This window comes from Phytophthora infestans, genomic scaffold, assembly GCF_000142945.1.
Source record: "Phytophthora infestans T30-4 supercont1.4 genomic scaffold, whole genome shotgun sequence".
NCBI lineage: Eukaryota > Oomycota > Peronosporomycetes > Peronosporales > Peronosporaceae > Phytophthora > Phytophthora infestans.
In genome coordinates, this window is record NW_003303755.1 from 3688306 (window position 1) to 3702373 (window position 14068).

The window sequence follows — 14068 nt, forward strand, 5'->3', positions numbered from 1 at the left end:
CAGACAAATATATTGCTCAATACAGATGAGCCCTTCCGGGTCTTGCATGCATTAAAAGTCATAGAAGTTCTCGAGTGTCTACGTGCATATGGCTTCTTAAAAATAATTAGCTAAAATAGAAGGCCATCATCATCATCATACAGCGGAAGTACTGTAAGCGCTGGCACTTACGCTTGTGGACGTGGCACGTGCCAACGACGCGGCGGTATATTACATACACAGTAATCCCAGCGCCTGGAATAACCTCTGCCAGGAATAATAGCGTTATGGACATCGGAAGGGTTCATGTATCTTCTCTAGCTTTACGAACGTGTATATTGTAGGTTGTTGTCATGAAAATATGACCTGAACATGGCTCGTGTTGTACCTGTTGCACTTCTATGGTGGTGGATGATTTCCGCTTATAATGCAATCGGCTGCAAAAGCGAGAAGCTGCCCGTACCCACACGCGGCGGCTGGCCTAGAACAATACGAGCCGATGGACTCTCTAGCTTGTCCACCAAACCACCCAGAGCAGCCTGGGACAGGAACTTCATGGACGTTTCGAACGTAATCTGCTGCAGTGATGAGCCCTTGTTGTTCATACCCATACGGTTGAGCGGCATGTAGCCGCCCTGTGCGGTCATGTAGTCAGCCAGCAAGCTCAAATGACGGGGGTCGACACTGATTCCATACACGCCGAACACCTCCATAATTTGCTTGGAAATACTTGCACGAGCAGCCTCAACACCGTACGTCTGTAGCACCTGGTATATGTCGTTGGTTGCAAGGTTGTTGACATCCAGGATGTGGTCGAAGCCCCAGATTTCCTGGAAGTTAAGACCCTCCGTCTGTACGCAAGGCTTCTCCTCCTGCGCCTCGCCGATGCGCTGGTTAATCAGGTAGCATCGCGAAATGCCTGGGCAGTACTGCACCAGCACCTGCTTGGCGACTCTTTCAACAAGCGGCACCATCAACAGCGTCTTAGAATGCGTCGGGAAACGCAGGTGCAGCTCCACGTAGTTCTCCTTGTCGTTGCGTCCGCAGAAGACGAAGTACGGGTTCTTGCGTACGCTGTTCGGGACCTCAAGGGAATCCATACCATCAGCGGTGAAAGTCTTTTTTTGGTGCTTCTTGGACTTCTTCGCAGAACCATTCTCCATGGACTCGTCATCGGACGTATCAGCGCCATTGTTCTTCTGGTTGCCCGAAGTCTCATCATAGGAATCAATGTCCGAGTCATCTGCCATCTGTGCCTTACGAATCTTCTCGTCCTCCTCGTCCATCTCACCATAGCCCTGCACTTCACCACGGCTGCCAAAGCGAAGCGTACCCTGTTCATCGTCATCATCTTCGTCGTCATCGTTCTTTTTCTTGTCTGCGCCAGAAGGAGCCTTGAAGTTGTTCTTCTCCGCCGCAGCAGAAACAGTCACACCGCTCTTCTTCATTTCACGAGAAATTAATGTAAGCAGCTTACCGACGAAGCCTCGACCAACCGAGTTGAACACCTGGTCGGCACTCAATCCGAACACGCGCTTGATCTCCTTAAGCTTGAAGAAACTTAGGCGGATCTGGTAATCGCGCACCCACAAAATGCCGTTTTCGCTGCTGTGGAACTGGTCCTTGACACGAACACCGTTGGTATTGTTAATGAGCTCTGACAGAGCGACCTGGTTTAGACGCTGCTCCACTTCTTGTGCCCGGGACGACTCGACATCGTCGCGCAGAGGGATCGTCATCATAGGAGTAGACATCTTCTGACTAGCTGTCATGATAATTTCACGCAAACGAGGAATACCCAGCGTCACGTTTGCGGCACCGTGACCAGCAAGATGGAACGTGTTAAGCGTCATCTGTGTCGACGGTTCACCGATACCCTGGGCAGCCAGGATACCCACGTTCTCACCAGGAGCGCACATACTGCGCAAGTAGTTCACCCACACCAGAAGTTGGAAAGCGTCGGGGCTCACGGCGTGCTTCGACTGCATGACCTCCCGGTCAACTTCGTCATCAGCAGCGTGCTTACTCTTCTTCGACTTCTTGCTCTTCTTCTTCTTTTTCATCAGCTCGAGGCAGTTGGACGGGTTGCGCGTGTTATAGTTGCGCAGTTTGTCCTGAATACGCTCCGAAATTAAACCAACGTGCTCGCTCAGAGGCAAACTCTGCATCACCGGATCCTCAAGCGACACCTTGATGATGTCTACCCGACCAGACATAGCACGAGTGGCGTTGGTCGGCTTGGTGGCCTTGAACTTGGCAGTGCGAGGAACACCGAACGACTTCAGACCAGTGTCCAGGTATTTGATGTCGTACTTGCACTCACGTCCGTCCTCGTTTGCCCCGGCCACCGCCACAATCTCAGCAGCATGGAAGCCTAGCTCAATGTTGCCACGTTTCCACTTGGTCTCGCCCTGTTTCAGACGGCGGGCCATAATCTTCACACCAGCCTTCAGCAGCGAGGACGAGCTGCCGTAGTTATTCTCCTTAGCCTCACGAACCTCCTGGTGTAGCTTTAGCGGCTTCATAATGTCCAGTTTGGTCTTTTCGAAGAACTTGGCATTAATACCGTACTTGTGTGAAATACTGCGGTGGTTCATCGCCTGGAAGTCGAACTGTGTGTCCTTCCCAGACAGCATGGCACTTTGCACCGGGTCAATACCATCTTCACCGTACAAGAACTGGATCACGCCTCCATCGCTGTTGCGGACAGTGTGATCGTAGCCAACGTTTAAGTCTTCCAGGTGCTTGATCAGACAACGCTGTAGGTAACCACTGCGACTGGTCTTCACAGCGGTATCGACAAGACCTTCACGGCCAGCCATACAATGGTGATAGTACTCCTGAGGACGCAAACCAGTAAGGAAGCGATCTGTAACGTAACCACCAGCGCGCGGAGCAGGGTCGAAGGGCTCGAACGACGGAAGCGATCGACCACTGCACAGAATAGGCACACGACGACCTTCAAGGGCCTGCTGACCAAGACCACAGGAAATCTGTGAGTGGTTCACCATGGAGCCCTTAGCACCAGTCAGCACCATCAGAGAGAAGTTGTTCTTCGGGAACGCCTTGGACTGACCGGACGGCAGACACGTCTTGATAATGTCACTGTTCGATCCGTGCACGCAGCCCATCATGTGAGCATCAAGAGCCTTAGCGTTGTAATCTGCGTCAGGCCCAGACAGCAGCGTACGCATTCGATCGCGGATCTGGGCGCGCTCCTCCTCGTTCATGCGACGCTTCTTTCCAGCCTTCTCACCTGCTCGCTTCTTTTCGAGCAGCTCAGTAAGACCAGCAAACTCAGCATACGCCTCCTCGCCCATGACTTCAGAGTCCTTGACCAGCTTTTGGCGGCGCTTCTCAGCTGCGATGTTTAGCGTCAGATCCTCCATAGCACAAGTGTGTCCAGCAAATTGCAGGTAGCACGTGAACAGACGACCAAGCGCAGAAAGGAAATCGGCGGCAATACGGGCACCATACACTTCGTAGCATGCGTGAACCATACCATACATGCTCGCACCAAACTGACTTTTGTCCAGCACACCCTGAAGCAGCTCGCCATCGCGAAATATCACAACGTGCTCGTTGTTCGCCGAGCCGTACAAGTCGCCCTTAATCTTCGCCTTGCTGTCCAGGTTCAGAGGCGGGAGGCCCTTTGTCAGAAGCTTAAGCACCGAGGTGATAACCTGCTTGCCCGTCCAGAGGGGCTCCGGCTTGAGAATAGCAGGCGGCACAGTCTCAATGTGCGCCTTCTCCACACCAGAATCCTCCATACTAGCCCAGGCATTGTACAGTAGCTGCATGTACATGTCTTTGTTCAAGAACGTGTCACGCTGAGTTAGCTTCACACCGGAGTCGACGTGATCTTGAATAAGACCACGCAGAGGCGAGCCATCCGTCGGCACAATGTACTGGTTGTCATTAGACGCGATGTTGTAAGCCTCCGAACGCGCCAGCTCGTTCTGCGGAAAGTGCATGTTCATCTCGTCACCATCGAAATCGGCGTTGAACGTATTACAGTTGGCATAGTGCATACGAATCGTCTGCATCTTCGGGTTTGTCAGAACACGCGCGGTGTGGGCCATAATACTGGGCTTGTGCAGCGTCGGCTGACGGTTCATTAACACCACATCACCAGTCTTCAGGTGGCGCCACACACGCTTCACACGGTTCTTACTGGTGCCCTGGGCGCTTGCAGAACGGGTCAGCAGAGTCTTACTGATAGCCTCACGCTGGTGCGGGGTACGCTTGCTCAAATCAATGAGGCGTCCATTCTCGCTCTCCACGAAGTTTGAACCAGGGTGCACGTCCGGTCCGTTGATAACAAGCTGACGCATTTCCTCCACATTCCACGGCGTCACTGGCTGAGGGTACGTGAGAGTCTTGGCGAAACGTAGCGGCACACCAATCTGGCTGGTACTGATGTACGGGTCAGGAGAGATAACCGACCGAGCAGCGTAGTTGACACGCTTACCCATCATGTGCTTACGAAAAAGACCCTCCTTCTTTTCAATAACCTGTTTGATGCCCTGCGCGACGTCAGTGCCTGGCTTGGCCTTGCTGCTATCCACCAGAAGGTTGACTGCGTTCTGCAGTTCCGTCCACAGAGCGAGTTTTCGTGAGAGATTCACCTGCTCCTCCTTCTCGGCGTCATCCTCGTCCGACGTAGTAGCGGCCTGGCGTTTGTAGTAGTCGCTCTGAACAATACTTTCACTATAAGTCATAATCTTCGACAAGTGCGAGTTCTGCGCGTGCTCGAACTGCTTATCGCCCATGAATACAGGCGGACGAAAACGTGAAGGTGCAACAGGGATCACGTTCAGGAAGAATTTGCGCCAGCCGTCAGGCTTGCGGCCAGAGACACGGCCACTAGCAATGTTGCGGTCACCATAAAGCATTTCCATGAGTCCATCCTCGTTCTGCCACATCAATTGCAGCTGCGACTGCACCTCCAGAGGCGGCAGGAACTTGCTGCGCGATGACGAGTCCTCTGTGGCTGCGTACGTATCTTCGTCGTCCTCCAATTCCGACTCAGAGTCGTCACCGTTCATATTCTCGTCTTTATTGTCCGACACATTGCCGCGGATCGTGTCCAGAGCTGACGTCACCGTCAGGTTCTTGGAGCGGTTGACCTTGCGAGAGCGTGCACTGAGTCCCTTGAGGAAGATTTTAGCATTGGCGTCCTGTCTGATTGCTGGCGAGATGGCTCCACAATTCTCGCACTTGTTCTTCATGCTCTTAAGGAACTCAATCACAAGCTTCTCACGCGTCACCTCAGCAACGCGAGGCAACGGACGCAGCAGTTGCGTCTTGCCGTTAGTGCTGGTGATGCTCTTGGAGAGCGCCAGCCGCTCGTACTCGTCCAGAATGGCCTGCTGCCGCTGGAAAGTGCGCTGCGGAGGCTCGTCCTCAACGCCATTGCGCTGTTCGAGCAATTCGCCTAGCTGGCCCGCCTCGTTGTCGAAGCCATTGTCAAGCAGAAGGATCTTAACGCGTACCACACGCGAGCGAGCGCTAGCAACACGGAATTTGTGGCACGTGAAGCATTTGCGCTTGAGCAGGTTGAGCATCTGGCCGAAGAGCACGGGGTTGTACACGGGCACAGGCAGCTCGATGTGGCCGAGATGGCCAGGACATTCCTTTTGCGTCTGGTGACAAGTAGGACAGATCATGTTGAAGTCCACGGGACCCAATGCCGGGTCATACAGGCCGCCCACCACGGGGTTGTTGAGCGAGTCAAAGCTCAAACGGCTCGTAAGTTGTTTGACACTTAGGTCACGAATCTCGGCATCGCTGTAGAAGCCGAAGGCCACCTCCGCCACCTCATGACGGAGGATAGTCTGGTCTGTGGCCGCGTCCATGGCGGCGGGTCTAACTGCAAGAAAGAGAGCCTACGTCCGCCTGTGCGTGATGCCTTGGAAATGCGCACTGCCTCGGTTGGCCAGGAATGAGCCAAAGCGACGTCAAGCCTACAGGATTGTGGCCAGTCAACTGAGCCCAATGTTTTTCGACCAATTAGAGCAAGTTGCATTTTTTCGGAAATAAATGAACTTAAATGGCTACATTCACGAAGAGTACCGGTATCTTAACCCTGTCAATGCTGCTGCTACTGACACTAACCAAAGCTTATGCCTCGTACATGCCACAGTCAGCGATGGTCACAGGCTGCGAGGGCTTGTCGCCCTTATCGGTGTCCAGGCCCTCGATGCGCTTCACCACATCGAAGCCCTCCACAACCTTGCCGAACACCACGTGCTTGCCGTCCAGGTGCGGCGTGGGCACAGTCGTAATGAAGAACTGCGACCCATTCGAGCCCGGACCAGCGTTGGCCATGGACAGCAGACCAGATTCCGTGTGCTTGAGTCGGAAGTTCTCGTCCGGGAATTTCTCACCGTAGATGCTTTCACCGCCCGTTCCATCACCACGCGTGAAGTCGCCACCCTGGATCATGAAGCTTTTGATCACACGGTGGAACGAGCTTCCCTTGTAGTGCAGCGGCTGGCCCGTCGTGCAGTTGCCCTTCTCACCCGTACACAGCGCGCGGAAGTTCTCGGCCGTCTTCGGGGTAATATCCTTGTACAGCTGCATCACAACCTTACCGGCGTCCTCTTCGCCGATCTTGATATCGAAGAAAACCTTCGGGTTGTTCGGGTCCGGCACCGGCTCGGCCTCTACCACGGACTTGTCGTCGTACATGGATACCTTGCCGAACAGACCGCCGAACACAGACATCTCCTTCTGACGCGCGTCCTTCATCTTCTTCTTCAACACTTCAAACTCGCGACGCACCTCACGGTTAGCCGGTTCCAGTTTGCCAGCGGCCAACAGGTCTTCCTTCGCGCGCTCCAGGTCATTTGTGTGCATGCGGCCCACACCACGACGGTACAGCGCCTTGACATTGGAGGGGTCGTTGTTCAGCGCCTTCGTGGCGACAGTTACGGCCTCCGAGTAGTCCTCCACCTTAAGGTATGCCATCGCGGCGTTCAAGAAGCAAGTCGTCTGCAGCTGCTTCATCGACTTCTTGTCCTCGTCGGCGACATCATACATGTCCTCCATGTACGAAGCGGCCAGAGTGTACGTTGCAGCGGCAGCGTCAAACTGCTTCGCCTTATATTGCTCCGTACCCTTGGCCTTGAGCTTGGTGGCCTCGGCGATCTTCTCCTCAGCGTCCATCTCCCACATCTCCTTGACCTTGGGGCTAAAGCCAAGCAACTCCACATCGAACTTCAGTGTTGCGTTAGCAGGAATCTTTGGTGGGCTGCCGCTCGGGCCGTACGCATATTCGGGTTTGCAGGTTAGAATAGCTTTCTGCAGTCACAAAGCATCAATCAACCCCTAGTCAGTTCTTTGATCACGTTACCACTGGTTATTCATTGCAACAGGCATACCTCGCCAACTTTCATTGAGGCGAAGGCTAGATCCCAGGCCTTGATCACGTTGCCCTTGCCCAGCACAAACTTGAACTCAGCGTTGCGGTCACGCGAGCTGTCGAACTTGGTGCCGTCCAGCAGCGTACCGGTGTAGTGGGCTGGCAAGCACAATCATCCAAAAATTTAGAGCCACTGATTTGAAGGTATCTGTCGCATGATGCTCTACACACCTCGAATTTCGTCGCCAGCGGGCGGAACCTCGCCCGATCCTTCGACGTACGTCTCCTTTAGCACGCCGCCGTCTCCCGACAAGTCCACAGGCTCCTTCTTCGTAGTTTCGGCCATCTTGCGATCTCTATGTAATCTGAAATGCAAATAATAGAAGAATGAGTGAGGAAGCGTTTGGTCGATCGTGCCGCTGTTGCTCGCTCACCTGACTTCTGTGTGTCTAATTGCTGAGTGGAGTGCCTTCGCGAAGATCTTATTGTCAAATCGGTTTGTAGAGGGTTTTGTGATTGATTGGTCCGAATGTTCTCGAAAAACAAGATACACCTTATGACTGACGTGTTTTACGTGATCGTATTGTTACACTGTAACTCGGTTACGCTTACGCCTTACCGCAGCAAGTTGTTCTTGACTGCCGCCGCGGTCAGCGCCATCTCGCACTCCCCTCGGATGCGGGCGATCTGGGATCGGTAAAACACTCGCTCTTTGTCGTGTCGGCGCTGCATACGCTCGCGACCCAGTGGGGCCAGCTCCAGGCGCAAATCCACCTCTCGGTCCATCTCACGCGCCATTTCCTCCACTACCAGCGTCTGAATGTGTCGCGCGTAGCCGTGCTTGGTCTTTTCCAGCAACCTTGTGGTTAAGCTCAGACGTTCCGCTTCAGCCAGTCCACGACGCTGCAATTCGTGCCGAACGCCAGCGAGCGACTCGCGGAAACACTTGTTCGCTTTCTGCGATAGATTCAACGTATCAGCTACAAGAAGCTTACCAAAGGAGATTTTCTGCTGCTTCAGAACGTACTGTGACATTGGAGACCTGCTGGCGCTCCCAGTCAACGTTGTCGCCAAGCTCTCGTTGTGACTGCGTGTCGCGATGCACAGAACGAGACGATTGTCTCGCTTGTCGGTGTGCTTCAGAGGATTTTCGTGTCAGTGTTGGCTCATCGACAGTACAGGTCGTCGCAACTGGTACTGGCACAAACAGCTCGAGTTTCTCCCCCGTCTCGGCATCAAACACCTCGTTCATCGTGGTCGTATTGGTGACAAGATGTAACGAAAAGTGAAAGTTGGTCCTATTAGTATTTTTAACACGAACTGAAGGTATTTATGAGGCAAGCTGAAGGCTGCAACCGACATTTCTTAACATGCCGAGTGTCTGGTCGTGTTCGACGTCAAGCTCTACTCGTTGAGCTTAGTGTCAAGTAGCTTGAAGCGTCATGAAGCCCGATGAGAAGGAGGCCGAGAACATTCGTGTCGCCGTGCGATGTCGGCCCATGAACGAGCGTGAGAATCGGGAGCAGTCGGTCTCCTGCTTCACTTGTGGCCCCAATGGCACCGCCGTGCTCACGAATATGGACAACCCGGCCGAGAAACACGAATTCGGCTTCGATTTCGTGTACGGGTGTGACTCAAAGCAGGAAAGTGTGTTTGAGGACATTGGCGTGCCTCTATTAGACCGAGCTTTTGGAGGCTACAACGGCACTATCTTTGCCTACGGACAGACTGGCAGTGGCAAGTCTTTCAGTATGACAGGTGTGACTGGAGGCTCAGAGGCGCTGGAAGGTTTAATTCCTCGCGTTAATTGCGCCATCTTCGAGCGTGTTGCCACAGAACGGGTCGAAAACCCCAACAAGCGCTTCCTCGTGGAGTGCTCGTTCTTTGAGATTTACAATGAAATCATCTACGACTTGCTCGATTCCAGTGGCAATGGCAAGAAGAACAAAGGTGGCTTGGAGATCAAGGAGCACTCCGTGTTGGGAATCTACGTGAAAGATCTCCAGGAGCGTGTGGTGGAGACACGAGAAGAGATTGTGGAGCTCATGACGTTGGGGGCACAATCGCGAACGGTGGGCTATACTCACATGAACGCTGAGAGCTCTCGCTCTCACTCGATCTTCACCATCAAGATCCACCAGAAAGATGCCGACGATGAGACCAAGAGCGTGTTCGCTAAGATTAATCTCGTCGATCTTGCAGGCTCCGAACGTGCGGCATCAACAGGAGCACAGGGCGATCGACTTCGTGAAGGAGCCAACATCAACAAGTCGCTCAGTGCCTTAGGCAACGTCATCAACGCTCTCGTTGAAGCTTCTCGAGCTAGCAAGAAGGTGTTCATTCCTTATCGTAACTCCAAGCTCACGCGTGTACTGCAGGAGTCACTGGGTGGCAACAGTCTCTGCTCCATGCTGGCGACGCTCTCACCTGCCAGTATCAACTTCGTCGAGACGTTGAGTACTCTCAAGTACGCTAGTCGCGCTAAGAGTATCAAGGTGAACGCCAAGAAAAACGAGGCGTCCTCGCAGATTTCACAGCTCAACGAAGAAATTGCCGCGCTCAAGCAAAAACTTCAAGAGCAAATGGAAACTGGGCTCGGTCTTGACCCCAAAGAGAAGGACGACATCGTCAAGAAATACGAGAAGCAGATTCAAGAGATGGACCGGGTGAGGTTACAGACGTGGGAGGACAAGGCGAAGCTCTCGAAACAGCACGAAATGGAGCGCAAGAAGCTGGCACGAGAACGGGCGCTGGCTGACCAACGCATTCGAGAAGAACGTACGAAGAAGTGGCGATTGCTGGAGGAGAAGGGTGATCTGGAGCTCATGATGCGTGCTCTTCGCGATCTGGATGGCAACAACTCAGCTGCAGCTGATGCTGATGCTGACGCAGCGTCAGTGGCGGTGCAGTGGCTCGAGACTGCCCAGAAAGTCAAGACGATGGAAGGTGAAGCTAAAGATTTACGTACACTTATCCAGGTGTTCCGAGATTCTCTCCAGAAAGACGTCGAGCTCTGGGCGCGACGCTGCGGCCTAATGCAAGAGAACGGCAAGTCCACCAAGGCCTTATTGTCTCAGCGTCGTGAAGACTCGGCTGCTGCGTCAGCGGCACACATGACTGCGAGTCAAATGAGCAGTAAACTGCAGAATATTGGCGAAGAAAGTGAAAAGCTGTTAACGTTAGAGGGCCAACTTGTGAGTGACCGCAGCGCGTTGATTAACACGATGACCCGTGAGCTGCTGCGATTGAAGGCGTGCCATGCTCAGTTTAAAGCTGAGCAAGCTGCGGCGACGGCTGCTGCTGCTGGAAAGTCAACTCCGAATGCTGCACAAGCCACAAAAGTCGCAAAGGAACAGGAGCAGCTTCTTGAAGAACGTGAACGTGGTCTTACCATAACGTTGGCGCTCGTGCGAACTCAGCGTTCGATTCTCGTTCAGTCCATTAAGTCCGATCGTCAACGAATTTTTGAGTTTGCAATGATCACCAAACACTTCACCAGCTTCGCGGACCAGCATATTGCCTCGTCGCAAGATGCTAAAGCTAAAAGTTCCGACACTGCGCAACGCTGGGAAGAGGCCAAAGCCAAGCTTTTGGCTGTGTCTAAGACCTGGGAAGATACCTGGAAAGCCAAGTCAGCAAAGGACACCTGCTCTGCAGAATACGTGGGGGATGGAGACGTTGCGCCGCTTGGTCTGGAATCGCGCTTGCTACCTGATGAGTGTTTGTCTGCCTCCTCGAAGGCTCAAGACGCCAAGTTTGCACGGCTTAATGGAGCTCAGTGCTGGGTACCCGACGCACAAGACGCAGCTCCATCGCTTGTAGTTGATTTTGAGCTTCCTCGTATCTTTGATTCGTTGTCTGTACGTGGTGGTAAGGGAGGAAGTTCTGGCTCATCAGAGGCACAAGCAGCGACACTGACTAGCTCTCCAGTACCAGCTCCTGCTTCAACATTTGTTTTGGCGAGCATTGCTGATCTCCAGGCAGCTCGAAGTCGATACAAACTTGACGAAGTGAAAGGAGCGAACGAGCTGACGTACGAGCTGCTGGCTCACGTTATGTCGTGGCAAGATCTACTCAAGACAGATGTTGTTCCCGTAAAACTGTTCGCTCGCCCACCAGTTCGATTCCTGCACGATGTGATCTCGGCTGTCATGTGGAATACAGGTTTCGCGTGTGACGCTGTCTCAGCAGCCCAGCGCGACTACGCCTTACTCCCCAGCAAGACTGAGCGATATGAATACCTATCTGCAGTTCTGGACTATGTGCAGTCGTGGTATCAGCGTCAACAACACAATGCTGAGAATGCTCCTAGTGTGGTCATCGCTGCAACCACCTCCAATATCCTAGCAGGCAAGGAGCCTACAGACACTGTTCAGTTTCTCGGATACTTTGCGTTGGCAGCGATAGATCACGCGATACAAAACCCACCAGTAGCAGCTGTAACAGACCATACTACTGCTGCAACACCAGTGGCTGAGGCGGAATCTGAAACCAGTCCTGACACTCCTCAAGACGGATGGGTAACTCGTATCCGAGTCGCTACAAGTTTTACAGGTGCTGCCGGCGACTGGCGTGTCTTGGGCGAATTCGATGCCAACACCGATACCGAGGGTACAGTCTCTATAGCTTTAGCGGCGGGGGGAGTCAAGGAGGATGGCAGCCGAGCAGGTCGCTTCCTACAGCTTACATGTGTCAAGTGGCATCATCGTGCAGCGTTGCAATGCGAGGTCTTCGGTCGCGAGGCACACGAGAGCAGTTCGCTCGCTCTAAACGTCCAAGTTTTGGCGTCGAAGGCCTGTGCACTTCTTGAGCAGCTTCGACATACAGCTGTGCTGGTGCTGGAGGAGGCTCGTGCCTTGTACGACCGTGCTAAGATTGCGGAAAGTGAGAAGCACGCACAGCTAGCAAGCTATGGCGAAGAGCTAGCCAAGTTGAGAGCAGCCAGGGCTGCTTGGGAGAAAAAGGAGCGTGAGATGCAAGAGCAACATGCCCACCTCACTGCCCAGATAGATACGGCCAACCAGCGTGCGGACCGGGAAAAAACTCGCGGAGATACACTGCAAGGTGACCTGGCGGCAACTACGAGTCAGGTAGAGGAGCTGAAGCGACGAGGAGATACGCTGCAAACGCAGATAAGTGAGAAGGAACATCAGATACAGACGCTGGCAATGCAGGCCGGGGAGCAGAAGCGTGCTTATGAGGCACTGCAGCAGACTAAGCAGCAGCTTGAGGAATTAGCGGCCAATTTACGCGGCCAGTTGACTGACAAGAAACAAGAACAAGATGCCAGTCAACAAGAAGGGCAGTCACGCATTGCAGAACTCAACGGAGAGCTCATGTCAGTGCGTGTTCAGCTGGATGAACAGCGTCGCGCACTAGAGGCAGCAGAGCTACAAGTCAAGGAGCAAGAAACATTTGGACAGCAGCAGTATTCGCTTTTGCAGCAGACGCGTGCTGCTCTAATGGAGAAAGGGGCTGAGGCAGATGCAAAGCTGAAGGCTCGGGCAGCAGAGAGTGAGGCTGCACTGAGAGATCTCAATGATGAGCGCGATCGTGTGAAGCAGGGGCTTGAACGCGCGTTGGCGGCTGAAAACTTACTCAAGGTGGCGGCAGGCCGATTAGAGGCTCAATGTGCAGCTACAGGGGCTGAACTAGATAGTTGGAGACGACGAGCAGAGGCGGCGGAGGCTGAAGTTCAGACCCGGTCTCAGGGAAGTAGTGCAGCAGGTGCTGAAACCAGTGCTAGCAATGGTAATACTGAATCTGAAGCAGCCGGAAGGGAGAACGAGAGGTTCCTACTGGAGGCACAGACGAACGAACTCCGTCGGCTGGCCGAGCTGGAGAAGATGGAGACAAAGGTGCAGAGCTTAGAACAGGAACTTGCTGCAAGTGAAGAGAAAGCACGTCAAGCTGAGCAGGCACTCTTCGAGTCTGCGAAGAGGGTGAAGGAACTTGAAGAGACTGAGGAGGAGTTGCAGCTTCAACTACAAGTGGTCACAGATGAGCGAGACTCGGCTAGACAGAAGGAAGAGCAGCTTTTTGCAGAGACGAACGAGAAAGATCAAGAGATTGAGCGCATTCGGGACGGCTACGGTAAGGAAGATCTCCAGAGTGACCACATCCTTGTGCTGCTCACTCACACAGATGTTATTTGCTGTTAGTGTGGGTGACGGACCGAATGAATTCAAAAGAAGACGAGCTCAGTGAGCTACAGGAGCAGTTAGAGCGCTATCAATCTTTGTTAGAGATGACTGGCGCTAAAGCAGGTGCTGACATACCTCCTGCAAAGCACAAGGAGGACAAATGGGGAGCTGAAATAGCCAAGCTCTACGCTCTTGCCATTGGTGAGTACACAAACTAGATTTGGTGTTGTCTGAGGGCAATTTCTAACATGCAAGTTGCCGCTAATGATGCAGGTGCAACGGACCCGGCAGCAGGAAGCGATACAATGATCGCCAAATTAGCAGAATGGATAGAGGTGATGAAAGCACCCACAAAAACGCCAGCTAAACACGAGACGCCATCGCCGCAACAAAATAGCAAGGCAGAAAAGCTAACAGCACAAGAAGTCGTGCCAAAAGCTAATGGCTTCACTGGTGAGGAAGAGACAGACTACGATGATGATTTCGATGATGCTGATGAAAAGGATGAAAGCCGTAAGGCTCGACGGAAATGATCAATAATTAGAAAATGAATACGCAACGGCATTCATCGGTCACACTC

At 53.2% G+C, this 14068-nt stretch overlaps 4 protein-coding genes across 4 annotated transcripts; 1 reads left to right on the forward strand and 3 right to left on the reverse strand.

Moving 5' to 3' along the window:
• Nucleotides 1-297: 297 nt before the first annotated feature.
• PITG_03855 (DNA-directed RNA polymerase I subunit RPA1, putative) lies at nt 298-5837 on the reverse strand (the record flags this gene model as incomplete). Its single annotated transcript, XM_002906849.1, has 1 exon — nt 298-5837. One exon carries the CDS (start codon nt 5835-5837, stop codon nt 402-404), a length of 5436 nt encoding a protein of 1811 aa, XP_002906895.1.
• A 169-nt stretch (nt 5838-6006) lies between these two features.
• PITG_03856 (peptidyl-prolyl cis-trans isomerase, putative) lies at nt 6007-7795 on the reverse strand (the record flags this gene model as incomplete). Its single annotated transcript, XM_002906850.1, has 4 exons — nt 6007-7284; nt 7365-7504; nt 7577-7710; nt 7780-7795. 3 exons carry the CDS (start codon nt 7689-7691, stop codon nt 6103-6105), a joined length of 1437 nt encoding a protein of 478 aa, XP_002906896.1.
• A 165-nt stretch (nt 7796-7960) lies between these two features.
• PITG_03857 (uncharacterized protein) lies at nt 7961-8597 on the reverse strand (the record flags this gene model as incomplete). The annotated part of the gene is made up of 3 exons (XM_002906851.1): nt 7961-8302; nt 8388-8466; nt 8554-8597. The coding sequence occupies 3 exons, from the start codon at nt 8595-8597 to the stop codon at nt 7961-7963; spliced, it is 465 nt and encodes a 154-aa protein (XP_002906897.1).
• A 190-nt stretch (nt 8598-8787) lies between these two features.
• On the forward strand, nt 8788-14021 carry PITG_03858 (kinesin-like protein; the record flags this gene model as incomplete). Its single annotated transcript, XM_002906852.1, has 3 exons — nt 8788-13438; nt 13507-13689; nt 13762-14021. 3 exons carry the CDS (start codon nt 8788-8790, stop codon nt 14019-14021), a joined length of 5094 nt encoding a protein of 1697 aa, XP_002906898.1.
• Nucleotides 14022-14068: the final 47 nt, after the last annotated feature.